Genomic DNA, 22,038 nt, shown 5'->3' with positions numbered 1-22,038 from the left:
AGGTCCATTTGCCGTTGTTAGTTGCAGGGAGCATAGCCCACCACCCATTGGATGAGTCGAACCGGCAACCTTGTGGTTGAGAGGACTCACTCCGACCAACTGAGCCATCCGGGAGCTCAGCAGCAGCACAGCTCAAGGTGCCATGTTCAAATCTTAGTTGCAGGCAGCACAGCCCACAGCCCACCATCCCTTGCAGGAGTCAAACCGGCAACCATGTGGTTGAGAGCCCACTGGCCCATGTGGAAATCGAACCCGCAGCCTTTGGCATTAGGAGCACGGCGCTCCAACCACCTGAGCCACTGGGCTGGCCCCCAGATACACAGTTTAATGAACTCAGGAATAAAAATCAATGAGCAAAATTAATACTTTACTAAAGAGGTTGTAATTTAAAAAAGGAATCAAACAGAAATTCTGGACTTGAAGAACTCAATAAAAAAGATGAATGAAATAGCGAGGTTAGGAAACAGAGCTGACGAGATGGAAGAATTAGTGACATCGAAGATAGAAATCTGGAAATGATACAGGTGGAAGAAGAAAGAGACTTGAGATTTAAAAGAAATGAAAGAACTATCTGACTCCATCAGAAAGAGAAATATGAGAATAATGGGTATACCAGAAGGCGAAAACTGGGAAGAGGGAACAGAGAGCTTATTCAAACAGTGAACAAGAATTTCTCAAAACTATGGAAAGAACTGGATTCTTGAATCCAAGAAGCAAACAGAACACCTAATTATCTCAATCCAAAAAGGCCTTCTTCAAGGCACATTAAAACTGTCAAAAATTAATGATAAATTCTCAAGGCAGCCAGGAAAAATGAGATGGTAACCTATGAAATATGCTAATTGGATTACCATCAGATTTTTCAGCAGAAACTACAAGCTAGGAGGAAGTGGAATCAAATATTCAAACTATTGAAAGAGAAATTACCAGTCAAGAAAAATTTATGCAGCCAAGTTATCCTTTAGCTATGAAGGAAAAATAAAGACCATTCCAGACATACAGAAACTGAGGGAATTTTCCACCACAAGGCCTGTATTACAGGAAATACTGAAGGGGGTTATTTATTCCACCTGAAACAAACAAACTAAAAGGATACAAAAAGTAAGATGACCAGCAGATAGAAACAGATAGAAGCAGGAAATTGCAACCCCTATTCAGAATAGGGCACTGAACACTTAAATATAACAAAGGTGAAAGGAGGTAAAAATGTAAAAAAGAAGACAATTGCTACTGCAACTCAAAAATGAACTCACAGGAGGACATTTCTCAAGAAGGCAAATTAGGTAAACGCTATGCCTACTGCACCCCAGGATCACACCAAAATTACAAATAAATTGTAGAACAATCAACCTCAAGAATCACCTGAAGACTAGCTGAGCAGAAGCCCTATAACTAAGGATATAAAGAGGCCATATCGAGACTGGTAGGAGGAGTTAAGGTGTGAAACGGGCTGATCCAAACCCACAGATAGTGGATGAACACCAGGAGGGTCACCTCAGTGGCAGAGGACCCCCTGAAGAGGGAGGGGTCCCAACACCATACTGGGCTCCCCAGCGCAGAGGTCCTGTGCTGGAAAGTTGTTCCCACAGCATCTGGCAGTGAAAATCAGCAAGGACACTGTCTGCCTTTCCCAGTGGGGTGGAAGGTGGCTGGAAACCCAGACGCTCTCTTGTAGAGCTGGCACACGGGACTCATTCACTTATGGGCAGTCACCTGGTCTCTGGTGGAGGGGGTGACAGCTTGGGAGGCCCAGGGACATGCAAGGAAGGACTGAGTTGTGTGGCTTCAGCAAATGAGCTGGAGGGACAGGAGCCATTGTTTTCCCTGTGTGGAGCCTGACACACATGTAGCCTACAGGAAGGTGCCATCTTTTCAGGGTTAAGCCCTTCCCCAAAGGGTCAAGTCTGGGTCTGCATTGGTCTGGTGGAATCCACATGTGCACTGCCTTGTTGACACCCTGGGTCCCCACCTTCTGCACAGCTGTTGCTACCTCACCTGGGAAACTCTTGACTGCTGGGCTTCTAACACCGGCCCACAGGCTGCAGAAGCCTGTATGCAGTACATGGATGGCCCGTGGTGGCCCAGGAAACGTTTGCTGGTGGGGGGTAACCCAAGACCTGCACCACAGCGTCTCTTTGACAGCTCTTGGAAACCTGTGGGCCTAAGAAGGCAGTGGCAAGCCATGGTGTTCTCAGGGCATTCTTTGTGGGGTGGTCGGGGATCCAGCACTGGTATAGGAACCTAAACTGCACTGACTTTATAGAAACCACTGACCACACCCCTTAGCTCCCTGGAACCCCACCCCACCTACCTAGAGCTGCATTGCCAGGGGCACTATGGGTGCCTGGGTGGTCGACCCTATCCCACTGCCACGGAAGGTTTTTACAGTAGCAGACAATCCGCCATTGTGGCTTGTGGAGACTTTGGTGGTGGACAGTGACCCAAAACCTGTGTTGTGACCTCTCTTGGGCAGCTCTCAGGAATTTGCGAGCCTGAGGCAAGCAGTGGCTGGCTGCGGTGTTCTAAGGGCATTGTGCAAACTGGTCAGAGGCTGGGCAGTGGCATAAAAACAGAATCTGCCTTAATTTTGTAAGAAACCACTGGTCACATCTCATGATTCCCTTAACTCCAGCCCGCCCAGCTAGTGCTGCATAGCCAAAAGCACTTTCAACACTGGGTCAACCAGCCCAGCCCGTGCTCCTAAGGAGACTCGTTCAATGGCTGGGCCTCACGGGCAGCTGGCAGGTGGCAATAGGCCTAGGGGGACCCTGGGCCTTTTGCTAAGCAGCCTGAGGCCCACTATTGGTGGCAGTCAGCCTTGGTTCACAGCAAGGCCACCCCCACATGCCTCCAGGTCCAGCACAGGCAGCAGCCAACCACATATAGCTTTGAGGCTCCTACCAGGTAGCCATGAGCCAGTAATAAGCAAGGCTGAAATTGGCCTGCAAGGGAGCCCCTCTGAAGAGACACTGAAAACACCCAGGGGCCGGCTTCAGACCTCACCAGAGCACTACTGGGTTGGCCTCATAAGCGGCACACCCAAAGGAAGGTCTCAACAGGCACAAGAGCCCACAGGGTGAAACCTGCTCTGAGGGCTCAGCCCCCACACTGCAGCTCGTACACTATGGGAGTAGTCAATCCTCATAGTCAGCCTGGGAGTCTATCCCATCCCCTGATGCACCAAAAGCAATGAAGGCTCAACTACAACAGGAGAACACACACAACACACTCCAGAGACACTCCTGGAACACACACACACAGGAGATTAGGGAGACTGCACAATTTGACTACATAGGACACCTACTACATAAGGCTACCCAGCAAAGACTGAAAGACACAAGTGACCTACATAATACATAGAAGCAAACACAGAGTGGCAGCCAGAATGAGAAACAAACATGTCCCCAAATAAAAGAACAGGAGAAACCTCCAGAAACAGACCTAAATGAAATGGAGACAAACTACCAGAGACAGAGTTTAACACACTGATTGTAAGAATGCTCAAGGAACTTAGTGACAAAGAGATAGCAAGCATAAAGGACATAGAAACCATGAAAAAGACCCAGTCAGGAATAAAGAATACAGTAACGGAAATGAAGAATGCATTAGAAGTAATCACCAGCAGATTAGATGAAGCAGAGGATCAAATCAGCGATTTAGAAGGTAGCAGAAAACACCCAATCAGAACAACAAAAAGAACAAAGAATAAAAAACAATGAAGATAGTTTAAGGGACTGGTGGGACAACAAGCATAACAACATTCACATCATAGGAAACCAGAAGGAGAAGGGAGGGAGTAACAGATAGAGAAACTATTTGAAGAATAATGACTGAAAACTTCCCTAACCTGGTGAAAGAAATTGGCATACAATCCCAGGAAGCACAGAGAGTCGCAAACAACATGAACCCAAACAGGCTCTTACACATCATAATTAAAATGGCAAGAGTTACAGATAGAGAGTATCTAAAAGAAGCAAGAGAAAGGCAACTATTTACTCACAAGGGAGCTCCCATAAAGACTATCAGCTGATTTTTTTACAGAAACTTTGCACGCCAGAAGGGAGTGGCAGGAAATATTCAAAGTGATGAAAAACAAGGGTCTACAACCAAGATTACCAAGCAAGGCTATCATTTAAAACTGAAAGAGAGATAAAGAACTTCCCAGACGAGAAAAAACTAAAGGAGTTCATTACCACCAAGCCAGTATTACAAAAAATGTTAAAAGGACTTCTTTAAATAGAAGAAAAAAACAAAGAAACCAATGAAGATAAAAAATATGAGTAACAAAATGGCAGTAACTATGTACCTATCAATAATCATTTTAAATGTAAATGGATTAAATGCTCCAATCAAAACACACAGTGTAGCTGAGTGGATAAGAAAACAAGATCCATGCATATGCTGTCTATAAGAGACCCATCTCAGATCAAAAGACACACACAGACTGAAAGTAAAAGGATGGAAAAAGATTTCACGCAAATTGAAAATGAGAAAAAAGCTGGAATAGCAATACTTATATCTGACAAAATAGACTTTAAAATGAAGACTATAATAAGACAAAGGACATTACTGATAATAAAGGGATAGAGCCAACAAGAAGACATAACCCTAATAAACATCTATGCATGGAACATAGGAGCACCTAAATATATAAAACAAATATTGACTGACATAAAGGGAGAGATCAACAGTAAAACAATTATAGTAGGGGAGTTTAACACACCACTGACATCAATGGACAGAATTTCCAGAAGCATGGAAGTCCTAACCAACATGGAAACAGAGGCCTGAAATGACAGAGTAGACTATATGGACTTAATTGGTATTTTTAGAGCATTTTACCCCAAATCAGTAGAATATACATTCTTTTCAAGTGCACATGGAACATTTTCCAAGACAGACCACATGTTGGGCCACAAAACAAGTCTCAATAAATTTAAGAAGACTGGAATAATGTCAAATGTCTTCTCAGACCACAGAGGCATGAAACTAGAAATTACAAGGAAAAAAAAACTGTGGAACATGCAAACACATGGAAACTAAAATCATGTTACTAAATCATGAATGAGTCAACAATGAGATCAAGGAAGAAATCAGAAGATACTTTGAGACAAATGAAAACACAATGACCCAAAGTCTGTGGGACACAGCAAAAGCTGTTCTAAGAGGGAAATTCATAGCAATGCAGGCCCACCGAAAGAAAGAAACAAACAAATCTTATAAACAGTCTATATACCTAAGGTAACTAGAAAAAGAACAGCAAACAAAGTCCAAAGTGAGTACAAGGAAGGAAATTATTAATAAAGAGCACAGCAGAAATAAACTAAAGAGACTAAAAAAAAATAAAAAAATACAAAAGATCAATGAAACCACCAGCTGTTTGTTTTTTTTTTTAAAGATAAACAAAATTGACAAACCTTTAACCCAACTCATCAAGAAAAAAAGAGAACGGACCCAAATAAATAAAATCAGGAATGAAAGATAAGTGACAACTGAAACCACAGAAATACAAAAAATTTTAAGAAAACACTATGAGCAAATATACACCAACAAATTGGACAATCTGGAAGAAATGGACAAATTCCTAGAAGTATAAAATATTCCAAAGCTGAATCAAGAAGAAACAGAAAATGTGAACAGACCAATTACTACCAACAAAATTGAATCAGTAATCAATGAGCTCCCAACAAACAAAAGTGCTGGACTGGATGGTGTCACAGGTGAATATTACCAAACATTCAAAAAAGAATTAACACGTATTCTCCTCAAACAATTCCAAAAAGCCCAGGATGAGGGAAAGCTCCCAAGCTCGTTTTACAAGGCCACCATTATCCTGGTTCCAAATCCAGACAAAGACATTACAAAAAAAGAAAACTATAGGCTAATATCCCTAAGAAACATAGATGCAAAAATCCTTAATAAAATATTAGCAACATGAACTTGATTCATTCCTACTTGCAAGGTTGGTTCAATATCCATAAATCAATGAACATGATCCACCACATTAACAAAATAAAAATCATATGGTCATATCAATAGATGTAGAAAAAGAATTTGACAAAATCTAGCATCTATTTATGATAAAAACTCTCAGCATAATGGGAATGGCAGGAACATATCTTAACATAATAACGGCCATATGATAAACCCCCGGGGGTTTATCATACTCAATGGGGAAAAGCTAAAAGCATTCCCCTTAAGATCAGGAACTAGACAAAGATGCCCACTTTCATCACTTTTATTCAACATAGTACTGAAAGTTCTAGCCACAGCAATCAGACAAGAAAAAGAAACAAAAGGCATCCAAATTGGAAAGGAGTAATAACATTATCATTATTTGCAAATGACATAATACTATATACATGGAGAACCCCATATTCCACCAAAAAGTTATTAGAACTGATAAGTGAATTTAGTAAAGTAGCAGGATACAAAATTAACATTCAGAAATCAGTTGCATTTTTATATACCAATAATGAACTATCAGAAAGAAAAATGAAGGAAACAATTCCATTTACAATTGCATCAAGAAAAATAAAATACTTAGGAATAAATTTAACCAAGGAGGTAAAGACCTGAACTCAGAAAATTATCAGACATCGAAGAGAGTAATTAAAGAAGGTACAAATAAATGGAAACATATACCGTGCTCATGGATAGGAAGAATTAAAATAGTTAAGATGTCCACACTGCCCAAAGGAATCTATAGATTCAATGCAATCCCTATCAAAATACCAATGGCATTTTTCACAGAACTAGAACAAATAATCCTAAAATTTATATGGAACCATAAAAGACCCCAAATAGTCATGGCAATTCTGAAAAAGAAGAATAAAGATGGAGGTATCATCTACATGATATAAAATTATACTACAAGGTCATAGTAATCAAAACAGCATAGTATCAGCATAAAAACAGACACATAGATCAAAGGAACAGACTAGAAAGCTCAGAAATAAATCCATCCCTGTATGGTCATTTAATCTATGACAAAAGGATCAAGAATCTACACTGAGGTAAAGACAGTCTATTCAATAAATGGTGCTGGAAAACTGGACAGACACATGCAAAAAATAGAAAATGGACCACCTTCTTACACCATATACAAGAATAAACTCTTGGTTTAAAGACTTAAATAGAAGACCTGAATCCACAAAACTCCTAGAAGAAAATATAGGAAGTAAACTCTCAGACATTGTCCTTAGTAATGTTTTTACTGATGTATCTCCTTGGGCAAGGGAAACAAAAGAAAAAAACAAATGGGATTACATTAAACTCAAAAGTTTTTCACAGCAAAGGAAACCACCAATAAAAGGAAAAGACATTCTATCGAATGGGAGAAGATATTTGCCAATGATACATCTGATAAGGGGTTAATATCCAAAATTCATAAAAAACTCATACAACTCAACACCAAAAAAACAAACAATCCAATTAACAAATGGGCAGAGGACCTGAAGAGACATTTCTCCAAAGAGGACATACAAATTGCCCATAGACATATGAAACAATGCTCAGAGAAATGCAAATAAAAACCACAATGAGATACCATCTGACTCCTATCAGAATGGCTATCATCATTCTGTGTACTGTTGGTGGGATTGTAAATTGGTGCAGTCACTATGGAAATAGTATGGAGGTTCCTTAACAATTTTTAAATAGAACTACCTTATGACCCAGCAATTCCACTTCTGAGCATTTATCCAAAGAAATCCAAAACACTAATTCAAAAAAATATATGCACCCCTATGTTTACTGCAGTTCTATTCACAATAGCAAAGATATGGAAACAAGCCAAATGCCTATCAACAGACGACTGGATAAAGAAACTGGTACATTTATATGGTGGCGTATTACTCTGCTATAAAAAAGAATGAAATCTTACCATTTGCAACAACATGGTTGGACCTAGAGGGTATTACACTAAGTGAAATAAGTCAGACTGAGAAATACAGGTACCATATGATTTCACTTATATGTGGAATCTAAAGAGCAGAATAAATGAGCAAACAAAACAGAAATAGACTTACAGATACAGAGAAAAAACTAATGGCTAACAGATGGTTGGGGGGGGGGGCTTGGGGGATGTGGGAGAAGGTGAAGGGATTAGAAAGTACAAATTGGTAGTTAGAAAACAGTCACCGGGATGTGAAATACAGTATTGGGAATATAATCAGTAATATTGTAAAGATCATGTAAGATGCCAGATGGGCACTGGACTTAACAGGGGGATCACTTCATAGATTATATGAATGTCTAACCACTGTGCTGTACACCTGAAACTAATATAAAGTAATATTAAATGTCAACTATAATTATACACACATATACACACACACACACACAGACACATACACACACACAAACGGGATATAAAGTACAGCACAGGGAGTGTAGTCAGTGGTACTGAAACGGCTGTGTACAGTGTTGGGGTAGTAGACTGGGTGGGGTTATCACCTTGTGAGGGGTGTAAATGTCTAATCATTATGTTCTGCACACCTGAAACTAATAATAAAATTAAATTAAGGAAAAAAAGAAAGTAAAAGTACAACCTACAGAATGGGGACAATATTTGCAAATCATATATCTGATAAGAGTCTAGTATGCAGAATATATAAAGAACTCTTACAAATCAAGAACAAACATCACAATCAAAAATGGGAAAGGAATTGAATAGATATTTCTTCAAAGAAAATACACAAATGATAAACAAGCACATAAAAAGATGCTCACCATCATTAGTCATTAGGGAAATGCAAATCAAAACCACAAGGAGATACCACTTTATACTTACTAGATTGTCTATAAACAATAATAACAAAACAGAAAATAACAAGTGTTAGCAAGATATGGAGAAAGTGAAGCCCTCCTATATTACTGATGGGAATGTAAAATGTACAAGAGTTTGGCAGTTCCTCAAATGGTTAAATATAGAGTTCTCACATAACCCAGCAATTCCATTTCCAGGTATACATACCTAGGAGGAATTGAAAACGTTTACACAAAAACTTAGGACAAGAAAGTTTATAGTAACATATAGCCTAAAAGTGGAAACCACTCAAATGTCCATTACTTGATTGATAAATTATCAATTGATAAATGAATAGAGAAAATGTGGTGTATACATACGATGGGATATTATTCAGCTTTAAAAAGGAATAAAATTTGACACATGCTACAACATGGATGGATCTTGAAAACATGCTATACAAATGAAGCCAGACAAAAGGTCACATATTGTATGATCCCATTTATATGATATATCCAAAATAGGCAAATCCATAGACAGAAAGTAGATTACTGATTGCCAGGGGCTAGGGATAGTGGGAATTGCTAATGGGTATGGAGTTTCTTTTTTGGGAATAATGTTCTGGAATCAGCTAGGGTTAATATGTGCACAACCATGTGAGTAAGCTAAAAAACCAGTGGATTGTACACTTTGGAATGGTTAAGATGATGAATTTTATCTCAATTTAAAAATCTACCTAATTTAAAATAAATGACATTTATTATACTGGGTAAGAACTGTAATTTTGGTAAGCAGAGGTAAAGAACAAAGATGCTAACAAGCACTTTTAAAAAACTGTGGCAGAATATCATAAAAGAGATCATTTTAACCACGTTTAAGTAGTTCAGTGGCATGTAGTACCTCCACGTTGTTGTGTAACCATCCTCACCATACATTTCCTGAACTTTTCTCATTCTGCAAAACTGAACTCTACCCATTAAATAGTAACTTCCATTCCCTCTTTCCCCTACTCCTGGCAGCCACTGTTCTACTTTGTATCTCCATGAATTCAACTTCATAAAAATTGAATCATACAGTATTTGTCCTTTTGTAACTAGCTTCCTTCAATGCATATAAGGTCTTCAATGTTCATCTGTATTGTAGCATGTGTCAGGATTTCCGTCCTTCCTGAGGCTGAATAATATTCCATTGCACGTATACACCATATTTTCTTTATCCATCATCCAACAATGGACTCTTGGGTTACTTCCACCTTTTGGCCATTGTGAATAATGCTGATCAACATGTACACATATTTGTGTCTTTGCTTTCTTAAGAAAATAAAAAATAGTTATGATCTGTTTTTGAAGGGAGATTTTGAAGGAAGTTTGTTAAAAATGAAACAAACAAAAAACACACACGTATATTTTGCATTAGCTCAAGGATTAGCCACTTATTTTAGTTGAAAGCCACCCAAAAGACAACCTCAAGATCAATGGTACTATTTGCTTTAAAGAAACGCAAAAGACATAAAAGTATCCATTGCAAATTTATTTTAAATTATTATGCATTAGGAAGCTTAACTTAAAAACCAACAGCATATTAAAAAGATACGTTATCTCTGTTCATAGCAGAACAGGTTTCAAAATATATTTTCTTTTAAATGTATTCAGTCAGTACATAATCTTTTATAAAAGTTGTATATATATTTTTTCTGTCAACACCTTCATTATATTTATAAATACAAGATTTACACAGCACTCCATCAAAAAAGAATTAAAACTCCTTACAAATATCTACATATATTTCATACCTATAAAACTTCCAAAGGAGTGCTCTGTTAAAGGTAGGCCTTAGTTAATGGTTCATTTACTGGTGCAGCAAAATACATATAAATCTGTAAAGTTTTCTTTGTCCATAAAATATCTCGAAAAATTAGCAAGACACTTATTGTGAAACTGAGCTTCCTAAACCATCATATGTTAGATAAGAATTTGATATGCATATTTCCATGAGATTCAAAAGTCAGACAGATAGAAATAAAGACCTACTGAAAACAAATGCATACTACACAGAGCAGTTAAGGCAGGAGTACGATGAATGAGAAAAATTGAGAAGTAGGATACAAGAGATGTGGAAGGAAAAAATAGTAATAATGCATTATGAGAGTCTGAACTTGGGTATAAACCCTACTGGCATCCAGTTAGGAACCCTCACCCTTACTTAGGAATGTTCACATTGTTGAAAACGTTCTCAGACATGCCCTCCCATTTCCATGTTGCCACCAGAATGCTTGATGTGTTTTCTTCGATAAAATCACCTTGGATCTGACTAAGACACTAGGTCTAAGAATCTGAATTGCTAGTTCTTCACGATTTAAATTTATAAGAAAGATTTCCCTCCCTGGTAAAGGTTATCACTGATCAATATTATTAATATCCAGAGGTATATATGCTGAATTTCATTCTAGCCAAGACTATTAAGACAAGTAAAGGAGAGTAAGACTAGGTTTTTGTTTGACTTTTGAACAAAGGTAATAGATCCCTGATACTGAGTGACTTTTTGAGCAGCCACTCATAAACACCTATGGGCTAAGTGGGCACTTTTCAGAGAAACAAGAAGGAAGTAAAGAAGAAAGGATTCTTTACCTCAAATCTTGCCAGAGACGACAGTCTTACTACAGTGCTGCACCTTCTACTGAAAAGGACATGGGAAGACTGTTGTCACTCTTACTCTAGATGTATTAAAGGAAAGCTATCCTTTCTAGCAGAGAGATGACTTTTTCTATTTATGCATTTCAAAATTCGGACTCTAATAACTTTTAGAGTCGTATACTGCTTGCAGGAACGTATTTCAAATCTTACCTTGTTCTAAGATACAAACCGGAAGAAAAAGAATGGAAGAAAAGGAACAGGAGGAGGAAGAAGGGAGGCAGAGGGTTGTTTATCAAGCTTGGCCCTGAGGGATGCCACTAGCATCTCCCCTTCAGCACCAGAGAGACTCCATGTGGTGTGGCTCCCCAATGGCTCTCAGAGACGGCATGAGCAGCATCTCCTTTTCTGTCAAGTTCATAGCTCAGTGCACTGGCTCCCAGGCTCCTTGAAGGAAGTGAGCTCCCAGATGCTGCTGTCTCGCAGCAGTGGCTCAATGTCCTCATCAGTGCCCCGTTCAGGGCTGTTAGTCAGGTTGCCGCTGATGCTGTTGCTATGTTTTTGAATTCCACCACCTTTAGTGTATTCAGGGATGAATAAGGCAACCAGAAAAGACATAAGAACTATACATGCTCCAAATAAAAATGGCGGGCCTGGGACGACAGCTCCCTGATGGGTACGGGAAACAAATGCAGATGAATTTGGTTAGTCTTTTCAATCCAACATTAGTTCTGGAGGACATAAAAACCATACCACCTCAAAGTGAATCATTTTCTCATACGCAAATGTTTCATTTGGTGTCAAGGCGAATTCTACTAGGGTCTAGTGTTTACAATATGACAGAGGACAACCAATCACTGCTTTTATTTTTTACTACTTTTCAAGTTTCACCAAACCTGTAAATAGCAGTTGTTTACCTCTAATCTCATAATGTGTCTTCAAATCATGTATTCTGCACAATAACATTAATTCCAATTTTGTACAGAAATCTATACTAAAAATCACTTGGAAGGAGGGAAGAACTACCAAATAAATAGTAGAAAAAGAACTCTTATCTAGCTCAATTTCTAGTTGGAATCTTAGGTCATTTCGTCTTTTATTTGGCCTGGGTTTTATCAGAGTAAATTGTGTAGGTGAGAAGAGAATCTGAACAGAGTTAAGACAAATCTTTTACAAAAGGTATTAAATCACTGAAATGATCCCTCTCCAATCCCAGGAAGCACTGAGCACACACTTATTACTGTCAAATACAATAGTAATATTATATAAATAAGAACATTCTCCAAATTTAAGGTCAGATTTTGCTACAGTCAGACATAATCACTGTTATGAAACCAGACTCATCCCCAGCTTACCTGCAGGGCAACGTTGTTAGAACTCAATTTCGGTTCCAACTCAGTCAGCTCCACGTGAAACATGTAGAATATGAAGCCATACAGCGCTGGCCCCAGGCCATTACACAGCCCTCTTATTCCAGTTATGATCCCCTGGGCAACTCCTATGTTAGAACAAAGAACAAAGCCAGTCTTCTCTGAAAAGCATCTCAAGACTGGACTTAACAGTACTTTCTTACAAACTATGATACACTGATTCAGCGGGGCTGAGTAGTCCATGCTAAGGAAAGTAGGTCAAGGATTTCACCCATCATATTTTCACTCACTGCACAAATCGTTTTTTGGTTTTACTATGTCCTTTAAATGCTGTCACTCTGCCCTAACATCTGCAAGGAGGTGAAATGACAGTACTGTTTCTGAAATCCCTTAGGGGCTGAATTCCCCCCGTAACAGCTAGATCTTCCTATAAATGGGGAATAACATGAAAAACTTTACTATTTTCCATTTACAGGCAGTTTCCACTTTTCTGTGGATCAAGATTTTCCCGCTCCACTCATTTAATGGCACTTTTACAAAACCAATTTGCCCTTTGCCTCCTCAGTCCCTGTGAGCCCACGGCAGTCCTGGTGCTGTGGTCTCAGTGCCTGTAGACTCTGTCCCTCCCGGTGACCTCTGCATGATGACGTGATGCATCTTCCTGCAGACTTGCCATGAAAAATCCCACAAGTGCCAATTTCTAGATATCTCTGGTTTCTAACGTGGCAGGTAAAAAATTAGCTTGAACCATATGAAGTGCATGTTTGTAAGTCAAAGATGGTCAGAGATAATTCAACCTAATACAGTGTGTTGTAATAAGTTTGTATGCTGACATTTAGAAACATCTGTATTAACATGTAAGCATAAAAAGTGTCATGAAAATTTACACCATGAAAGACAGGACAGTGTTTGTCTGATACCAAGCAGTGCCCCTCCTCCACAGATGGACTGCTTTCACTTCAGTCACAACACCTCCCCAAGGACGTGCAGCCAGCTGAGTTACCACAGCCACGGTGAGACACAGAATTTGTGATCCAGTGACATTATTTTAAAATGTGGATATGAATAAGATGGCTAATTTTTGATGTGGAAAAACAGCTGCAATGAATAAACTATCTTTTCCAATCTAGTTTTTTATCGACACTTTTTAAAGAGCTCTAAGGCATTTAAATATTTTTTCCTTCTAAAATTCACTACTTCCTGACTACAGTAAGCTGAGCCATTAAGAGATGAAAAGGGAAAAGGATTAATTCTGGTAGTGAGAACTGCATGATAGGGAAGCCAGAGGCACAGAAGGATGAAGTAAGAGTATAGAGTAGAGTGCTATTCTCCACAGTCATCTTAATTTTGTCTTTCACTCTGCATCCAATTATCAATAACTACACAGATTTACTTCTTTTATTTTTTTTTCAATTAAACTTTATTGGGGTGACAATTGTTAGTAAAGTTACACAGATTTCAGGTGTACAATTCTGTAATACATTATCTATATATCACATTGTGTGTTCGTTCACTACCCAGAGTCCGTTCTCTTTCCATCATCATATATTAGACCCCGTTTACCCTCTTCTAGAGTCCCCTCCCCCTTTAACCTCTGGTAACCACTAAACTATTTTCTTTGTCTATGAGGTTTTGTTCCTTCATTTGTCTGTCTAGTTCTTTTGTTGTTTTTGGTTTATATACCACGTATCAGTGAAATCACATGGTTCTCTGCTTTTTCTGTCTGACTTATTCTGCTCAGCATTATAATCTCAAGATCTGCCCATGTTGTCACAAATGGTCCTATTTCATCTTTTCTTACCAGTGAATAGTATTCCATTGTGTATATATACCACAACTTCTTTTTCTTTATCCTCTGAAAGAATCATTTCCTAAATTAAGCTAATGGATTTTGAGTGATTCCAAATTAAAGAAATTTTAGTGATTATAGTGATTAAATAAAGAGCTCACTGTTTTACTAACTAATCTATCATTATTTAACAGACAAATGTTAAAATTTGATAGTAGTCTAGCTAATTCTAATGGTATCAAAGGAGTCAAAACTGAAAGAATAAAATAGATTCTAATTCTCAGTATTCTGAACTGTTGAGTCCAGATTTTAAAAATAGGAGTATAAGATCAGAACAGAAGGAAAACAGAATTTTCCTACTATTTGCCAAAGCAAATAGGTATGACTATTGGGAAGGGACCACATGGCTGCTACCTCCTGTTGTGCTGATAGGAAGAGAGGCTCAGAACTGCTCATGCTTTTGGCAGGTATGTCTCAGCTGAAGGAGGAAATGAGGGGACAGTGACCTTACCTTGCTGATCTGACTCTGCATTCCGAGAGATGAGGGCACTGACTGCTGGAAACGTGATACTGGACATGGCGGCCACGGTCCCCGCTGCCCACATCATCCTGCAATGATAGGACAAGTTGCAATTAGATGGCAGGCCAGCCCCACGGAGCTTGCTGCTCAGAGTACAATCAGTGGCAAAAGCACAACATGCTTTCGGTTTTCTACATGTTAAGTTGTATTTAATTTTTCCTCTTTAAAAATTGATTTTCTTTTAAAACATGGAAGATTATAAATCACCCTATTAATAGTGACTACTTCATAGGCTGGGAAAGTTTCATTTCTTTATTTTATCTTTCCTCTTTCAAATTTGTTCTTCTTCCTGGCTTCCCTGTTACCATCTTTAGATGTAAGCTTAATGAAATTTAAAAGGATTTCTTGTTTCTATAAACACCACATTTTCCTCACCAATTTCCCAGTTTCTCTTTGTACTTCTCAAAGGATCACCCTCCCACTACCCTTGAGCTGCTCAGTGTGCTACCCCTCAACAAAGCGTCTTGTGCCGTCAATGGAAAAAACAACAACAGAAGCCTGAAATGCAGGAGACTTCCTGCAGACTTCTAAGCCTGATTCCTTTAGACTTTTGTCCTTTTCTCAATGAAAGGGACTTAAGTGTGTGTCAGTATTAAATGAGCGTGAGGAAAGTGAGGCCCCTCCTCAGGGATGGCTGACATGTACATCCTTACTAAAAAGGAAAAACTTCTCAGGTTGATAAAATCTTTTTAACATAGTACAAGCTTGACAGAATCAGCTATTGAATCAAGTTCATAGAACTGAAATCTTAAAGAACAAGAATAAACCACTGACCTCTAAAGCATTTCTAGTTTCTCTAAATTATGTCATGTATGCCAAACGAGGACCAACTCTAATATTTAAAACGGAGATGTGAACTCTGGTATTTGGTGACCAGGCACATAGGGAAACCTGCCACATAACAAAACAGTATGCAGGATTCTTTTTTATTTCTTCTGATTCCAGCCAGGGCTTATTTGGCCCTTCCGGTTTATGGGAATCCAATATGCTAACAGTAGTAACTGCCTCAGGGTACACATGATTTTGGATGAGATCTTAGGATTCATCTAAGACCTGTTAGATGAATAAAGACCTCTTAGATGAATGAAGGTCATGTCACAGGCACGAGGTTTCTCAGCTAATTACAGCAGTGAACCCTTCTGTCATTTTTTCCCCTTGTCTTTTTGTTTTGTTTTTGACTATATATGATGTCCCTAAAAACTGACAAATGTTTCAAAAGGTAGAAATAAAACTTTTTTTTGGGGCGGGGGGTCGCAGGAGGAAGCACATACATTTAATTAAGTAACAACTCACTGAAAAAGCTGCTGAAGTGAAGACAATCTTTACAATTAATCCTAAATTACCTAGCTCTGCCATTCCCCAAATTAAGTCTAAACAGTTTTTGAAATGTCATATGCACCAAAGCAATAAAATAACCCTTGCTTCCTTCACATCATTCAACCCACTTGAGCTCCTCTAAAATATGCATCTGTCTGTTAGTTCATAAGAATCCATGGGAGAAACTTACCAGGCCTGAGATCCAAAACCATACCAGGCTAATTGGAACATCTGAAAACCCAAGCCAAGAAGGACGGTGTTCTTATTCCCTAATGATTTCATTAAGATGGTAAGAAAGACTGTCTGCAAAGCAAGGGAGACAATCCTGAGAAACCAGGTGAACACACAGATTTGATGACAGCTCTGTGAAGGAAGCCCACCAATGGTCACCAGGGACCCGTAAGAGTGCATGGCCTAACTTGAGACACTGGAGACTGTGCAGTACTGAGGTAGCACTAAAGGTGTGGAACTTCAGGGGCTTTCGAATTGGCCTGGAGCACAGGGTCTTCAACCTCCTCCCCCAAAACTTGTTTATCTGGTATTTTGCTAGCACTTCCCCAAAAAGGTCACCACACATAGCTGTTCACGCATTATCGTGATTGAGAGGGACACGGCCTCCATTCCTTCTGAGAACCACCGATCACCTAACTACCAGTAAAGAGCAAGTCCCTGCTGAATATTTATAGAATATGTGGGATTTTTCTGGAGGTTAGCAATTTAACTAAGTTGGATTGATATAACTTTGATTTTAACAAATACCATATACTTTGCTAAAAAACTAGTTGAGATACTCTGAGAAGGCATAGGATAAAAGATGAGTCTGGGCTAACTGACTAACTGGAGTTAATATAAAAACTCCAAATGGGGGCCGGCCTGGTGGCTCAGGTGGTTAGAGCTCCATGCTCCTAACTCCGAAGGCTGCTGGTTCGATTCCCACATGGGCCAGTGGGCTCTCAACCACAAGGTTGCCAGTTCCATTCCTCGACTCCCGCAAGGGATGGGGGGCAGCACCCCCTGCAACTAAAATTGAACATGGCACCTTGAGCTGAGCTGCCACTGAGCTCCCGGATGGCTCAGTTGGTTGGATCGCGTCCTCTCAACCACAAGGTTGCCAGTTCGACTACTGCAAGAGATGGTGGGCTGTGCCCCTGCAACTAGCAACAGCAACTGGACCTGGAGCTGAGCAGCACCCTCCACAACTAAGACTGAAATGACAACAACTTGAAGCTGAACGGCACCCTCCACAACTAAGATTGAAAGGACAACAACTTGACTTGGGAAAAAAAAGGCCTGGAAGTACACACTGTTCCCCAATAAAATCCTGTTCCCCTTCCCCAATAAAATCTTAAAAAAAAAAAAAAAATTTGCCTACATTTAAAAAAAAGAAAAAAACAAATGATGAGCAACTTGAAAGTTTAACATAATTTACATTTGCTGATACTGTTTAACAAAACAAAGAAAAGTTCTTTGCCCTGGTGCATTTCTATGAGACTTGTCAATTCTAACATTTAGGCAAACACAGTTCTGCAGGCTTCTCACTTCTCCTAAGAGTTATCACAGAAGAGCGCTTCAATTGGCCTCCAAGCTTTAAAGCAGCACATACGGTAGCTGTTTCAAGGAAACAGCCTCTAGGCAGTTCCATATCATCTAGTGAATGTATTTAAGCATATCAGTGAATTAATTTAAAGACATATAACCTGCCTTTTGTGGTCCTGTATTTTAATAGATGAGGAAATGTTTAATGCTCTTTACTCATTACATATATTCTAATACACTGATTTACCATATATTTCTTCAGTCCTGGGAATAACAGAGGTTGGAACAGTTATTGATTTGCATTTTTGCTTTTCACTTACTTTTTAACATTAAAAATAATACTGAAACATTCTCCTGATTAAGTAAATTGTGCAATATCTGGAGTGAGTTAGATTATTGTCGGAGGTTATAAAAGCAAGTATTTGCTGAATAGACCCAGTAGAGGTAACAATAAGCATTCCAAAAAGTACTGAAAGGTTGTATTAAATTCCTCCTAACTCATAACCTCAACATTCTATTAAATATGGAATAGTTCAGAGGACCACATCCGCAGCTCGCTGGGTTTGATACTGTACCATAGACATACAAGATGTGGCTGTGGCAAGGGAGGGGGCAACTAAGCCAGGGTGCAGGGGATGTTCGTGACTATTTCTTTGCAGCTTCCTGTGAACCTACAGAATAAAAATGTTAAAAAAAAAAAAAAGGGATGAGTAAAGTGCCACTCACCTGAGCCACAATAGATAGAATTCCTACCATAGCTATGAATGCTACAATTTTAACAGATCCGAAACCTATGACCTGTGGAATAGAAAACAAACAAGAACACTTTTATAATATAGGTATTATAAAACTAATAAATGTTATATTCTAGTAAAGCTATAGGATAAAATAGTTGAAGAAAGTTCATAACACCTTGACAATGACAAATTAAGGCAGTGCTGAAAGTTGAACCTATTTAACCAGTAAGTTACATCTAAATATGATAAAAGAAATCATTACAAGGCACAATTTAACAAATTTTTAAGATAGTATTTTCTATTATAGGCCTACCTATTGCTTCATATCCCTCACCATCCCCAACCCACCAAAAAACAAATATAGAGCGTGCCAAAAAAAAATGTATATACATTTTAAGAAAGGAAAAATCTGTTTAAAATTATGCTGATGGTAACCACTTTGAATACCGCTAGTAATTGTACAAGACAAATGACTTGTATTCATCTTTCGTTATCCGTATATATTGAGTTTCACAATTTTAATAGTTTTTTCCTTTCTTAAAATGTAATACATTTTCTTGGCATTCTCTGTATAATGTTATCAAGCATTAGAATATAGAAAAAACAATCTGACTTTTGAAGCTGCCTATACAGAATTTGCTCACTAGCAAAGTCAGTGACCCTCAACTTTGGCTGCACATTAAAGTCATGTGGGCAACAGAGAAGGAGAGGAGGGGGACGGGGAGGGGAGCAATGAGACTCTGGAACCCATTTGAGGTCAATTAAATCAGACTCTGGGCCAAAATACAGATATGTTTTAAAAAACTTCCATGGTTATTTTAATGAGCAGCCATAGTTACAAGGCAATAATTTCTAAACTTCTTACCTTAATAGCAGTTCTGAAATGCTGAAAACTTTTAGTTTCAAATATCAAGTTTTTTAAAAAGTTAAGCTATTTCTCCCTCTATTGAAATTCTCTGAGATTCAGAAAAAAAGACTTTTAAAATTATTAATACAACAGACTAAAAAGACAATAGAAAAGATCAATGAAACTAAGAGTTAGTTCTTTGAAAAGGTAAACAAAATTGACACACTTTTAGTTAGACTCACCAAGAGAAAAAGAAAATGGACTCAAATAAAATCAGAAATTAAAGAGATGTTACAATTGGCACCATACAAAGGTTCTAAGAGACTACTACGAACAATTATATGCCAGCAAACTGGATAACCCAGAAGAAATGGATAAATTCCTAGAACCACACAACTTACCAAGACTGAATGATGATGAAACAGAAAATCTGCACAGACCAATTACTAGCAACGAGTTTGAATAAGTTATCAAAAACCTCCCAACAAACAAAAGTCTAGGTGCAGATGGCTTCACTGGTGTCACACTCTCAGGAAAACTATGAGAATGGTGAACTTAACAAATTTCATTAAAAAATATCTCCAGAAATAGAGGAATTTATCTTAGGAGGAGGCCTGTCTGTCAAAGTGGAGTAAACTATTAGAAAGACTTCCAGTGAAATCAGTAAAAGACCAAGGCAGAATTGGCCATGGAAGGCAACTCAGGTCTCGGCAATCTCAGAGACATGAAACAACAGCTGGAGAAAGGAGCTAAAAAAAAACAACAACGATTAAAAACCCCAAAAATATCGCCTTAAGTCAACTGTCTTTTGGGGGAACATAGTAAAGTGTAAATTTTTAAAAAAACAAAAAGCAGAGGAGAGAAAAGGTTATTTTGATTATAGACCCTGAGATTATATGCCTGCGATCTCCTGTGGCATCTAGTGATGCTGAGCTGTGGCCTACCGAAGATGGCTCAGCAAGCTGGCTGTGACCAGGCCCTGGTCAGGGGAGTTTTGGAGTAAACCTTCCCTCTCTAAAATTTAATGGATATTATTAAAGATTTAAAACATGATAAATTATGTTTCTGCTAGTTTTCTTTCTGCATACTTCTCAAGGAAATTTTTTCACAGTAAACATTTCACTGTATTTTAAAACATCAGTGCATTAGAGGTTTCCTCACTACTAATTATATGTCAGCACCTATATTTATAACTTGAAGCAAGTTCACACACTTTTTTTCTATACATTGTTTTTCCCAAAATACCTTTAGACAGATGCCAATTTTTTATTTTCCTCACGTTCAAAAGCTAGTTAGGCACCCACTACCCACCTGCCTGAGATAGAGAAAAAAACTTGAATATTGTCCAGCTTCAGGAAGGTAAGAAAGAAACACGGTGATACAGATTAGTAAGACGGTAGAATCTTTTCCAACTTTCTTCAGTGACTAGGAAAAAGCAGAAAGAGAAACACATAAAAAGCAAATAGACATTAATGTCACTGATATTCTGATACTGGCATTATTGTTTTGATCTATTAAGGTACGTAACAAAAGTTGAATGGATTATAAAAGAAGTGAACCTTAACATTAAATCTATCACCATATCTCTGTGGAAGGTACAAGTCCTAATTTCTGAGATATTTGTTTCAAATATTACAGCTTAAAACACACACACACACACACACACACACACACACACACGCAGACACACACACACGTAACAATACTGGTTTACATCCTATAACAGACCCTAAACATCCTATGAACAGACCCTGAAAACACATTGCTCCAGAACCTTTAAAGATAATTTTATCTCTATTTCATTCATAATATAACTTCTTGAAAGCCATAAATAGTACTGGGTTTTCATTACACATAAATTCACTCTACTCTTTAAAATGTTAATATGCAATTTCCTGTAAACTGGTCAACAAATTAAGTATGCTCTAGCCATGGGGTCAGTGAGAAGATTCTCTGACCAGCAACAACTTTTTGAATACCATAACCTTGTCTAAAAAACCTTCTTACATTCCTTTCGACACAGGATTGTTGAGCAGACCAAAAGGTGCACTGTTGTCTAACAAGTGGAGAGTGCTGCAGTGCATTCCAGGTCATCATAACCTTCAACAGTAGCAAAAAGTGCTAATGTCTATTGAGAACTTGCTACATACCAGACACAAGACTATCTAATTTGCATACCTTCACTGTAATCCTCACAACAGCCCTGAAAAGTAAGACACAGTAGTTTCACTTCACAGAGGAGTTTCCGTGTGTAACCTGATCACTACGTGACAAGAAGGTGGGAGGCCTGACCAGCTCCCAGGTGTACACCTGGTTTCCTTCTTTCTTGATGTGGCACAAACAGCTGTGGCACAAACAGAATGGGCAGGGTCCCCAGGTCATGCCCTCAGGGGGCTTTGTTGAAAAGAATTTCTGATTAGTTTGCTTTATTATAAGTATTTTTCCTAAAGGTAAACTTGGGGGATAAAAGGCAAAAATCAAAC

The 22,038-nt window shown here is 38.5% G+C and overlaps 1 protein-coding gene across 4 annotated transcripts in view; it reads right to left on the bottom strand.

The window, feature by feature from the left end:
* Positions 1–22,038, bottom strand: part of MFSD14B (major facilitator superfamily domain containing 14B) — a 133,450-nt gene that overhangs the window by 16,015 nt on the left and 95,397 nt on the right. For 2 of the 4 annotated variants that reach the window (XM_019719534.2, XM_074330154.1), the window contains exons 7-12: positions 20,867–20,980; positions 18,698–18,769; positions 16,626–16,738; positions 15,050–15,147; positions 12,735–12,877; positions 10,259–12,048 (exon numbers count right to left, since the gene is read on the bottom strand). In XM_019719534.2, coding sequence (XP_019575093.1) covers positions 11,797–12,048; positions 12,735–12,877; positions 15,050–15,147; positions 16,626–16,738; positions 18,698–18,769; positions 20,867–20,980 — 792 coding nt within the window. In that variant the 3' untranslated portion in view covers positions 10,259–11,796. Of the gene's footprint in view, positions 1–10,258; positions 12,049–12,734; positions 12,878–15,049; positions 15,148–16,625; positions 16,739–18,697; positions 18,770–20,866; positions 20,981–22,038 lie in introns of those variants that run through there. The other 2 variants (XM_019719535.2, XM_074330155.1) reach the window with 1 other exon arrangement.

This window comes from Rhinolophus sinicus, linkage group LG04 (assembly GCF_036562045.2).
Source record: "Rhinolophus sinicus isolate RSC01 linkage group LG04, ASM3656204v1, whole genome shotgun sequence".
NCBI classification, from domain to species: domain Eukaryota; kingdom Metazoa; phylum Chordata; class Mammalia; order Chiroptera; family Rhinolophidae; genus Rhinolophus; species Rhinolophus sinicus.
This window is presented reverse-complemented; position numbering and strand designations above follow the sequence as displayed.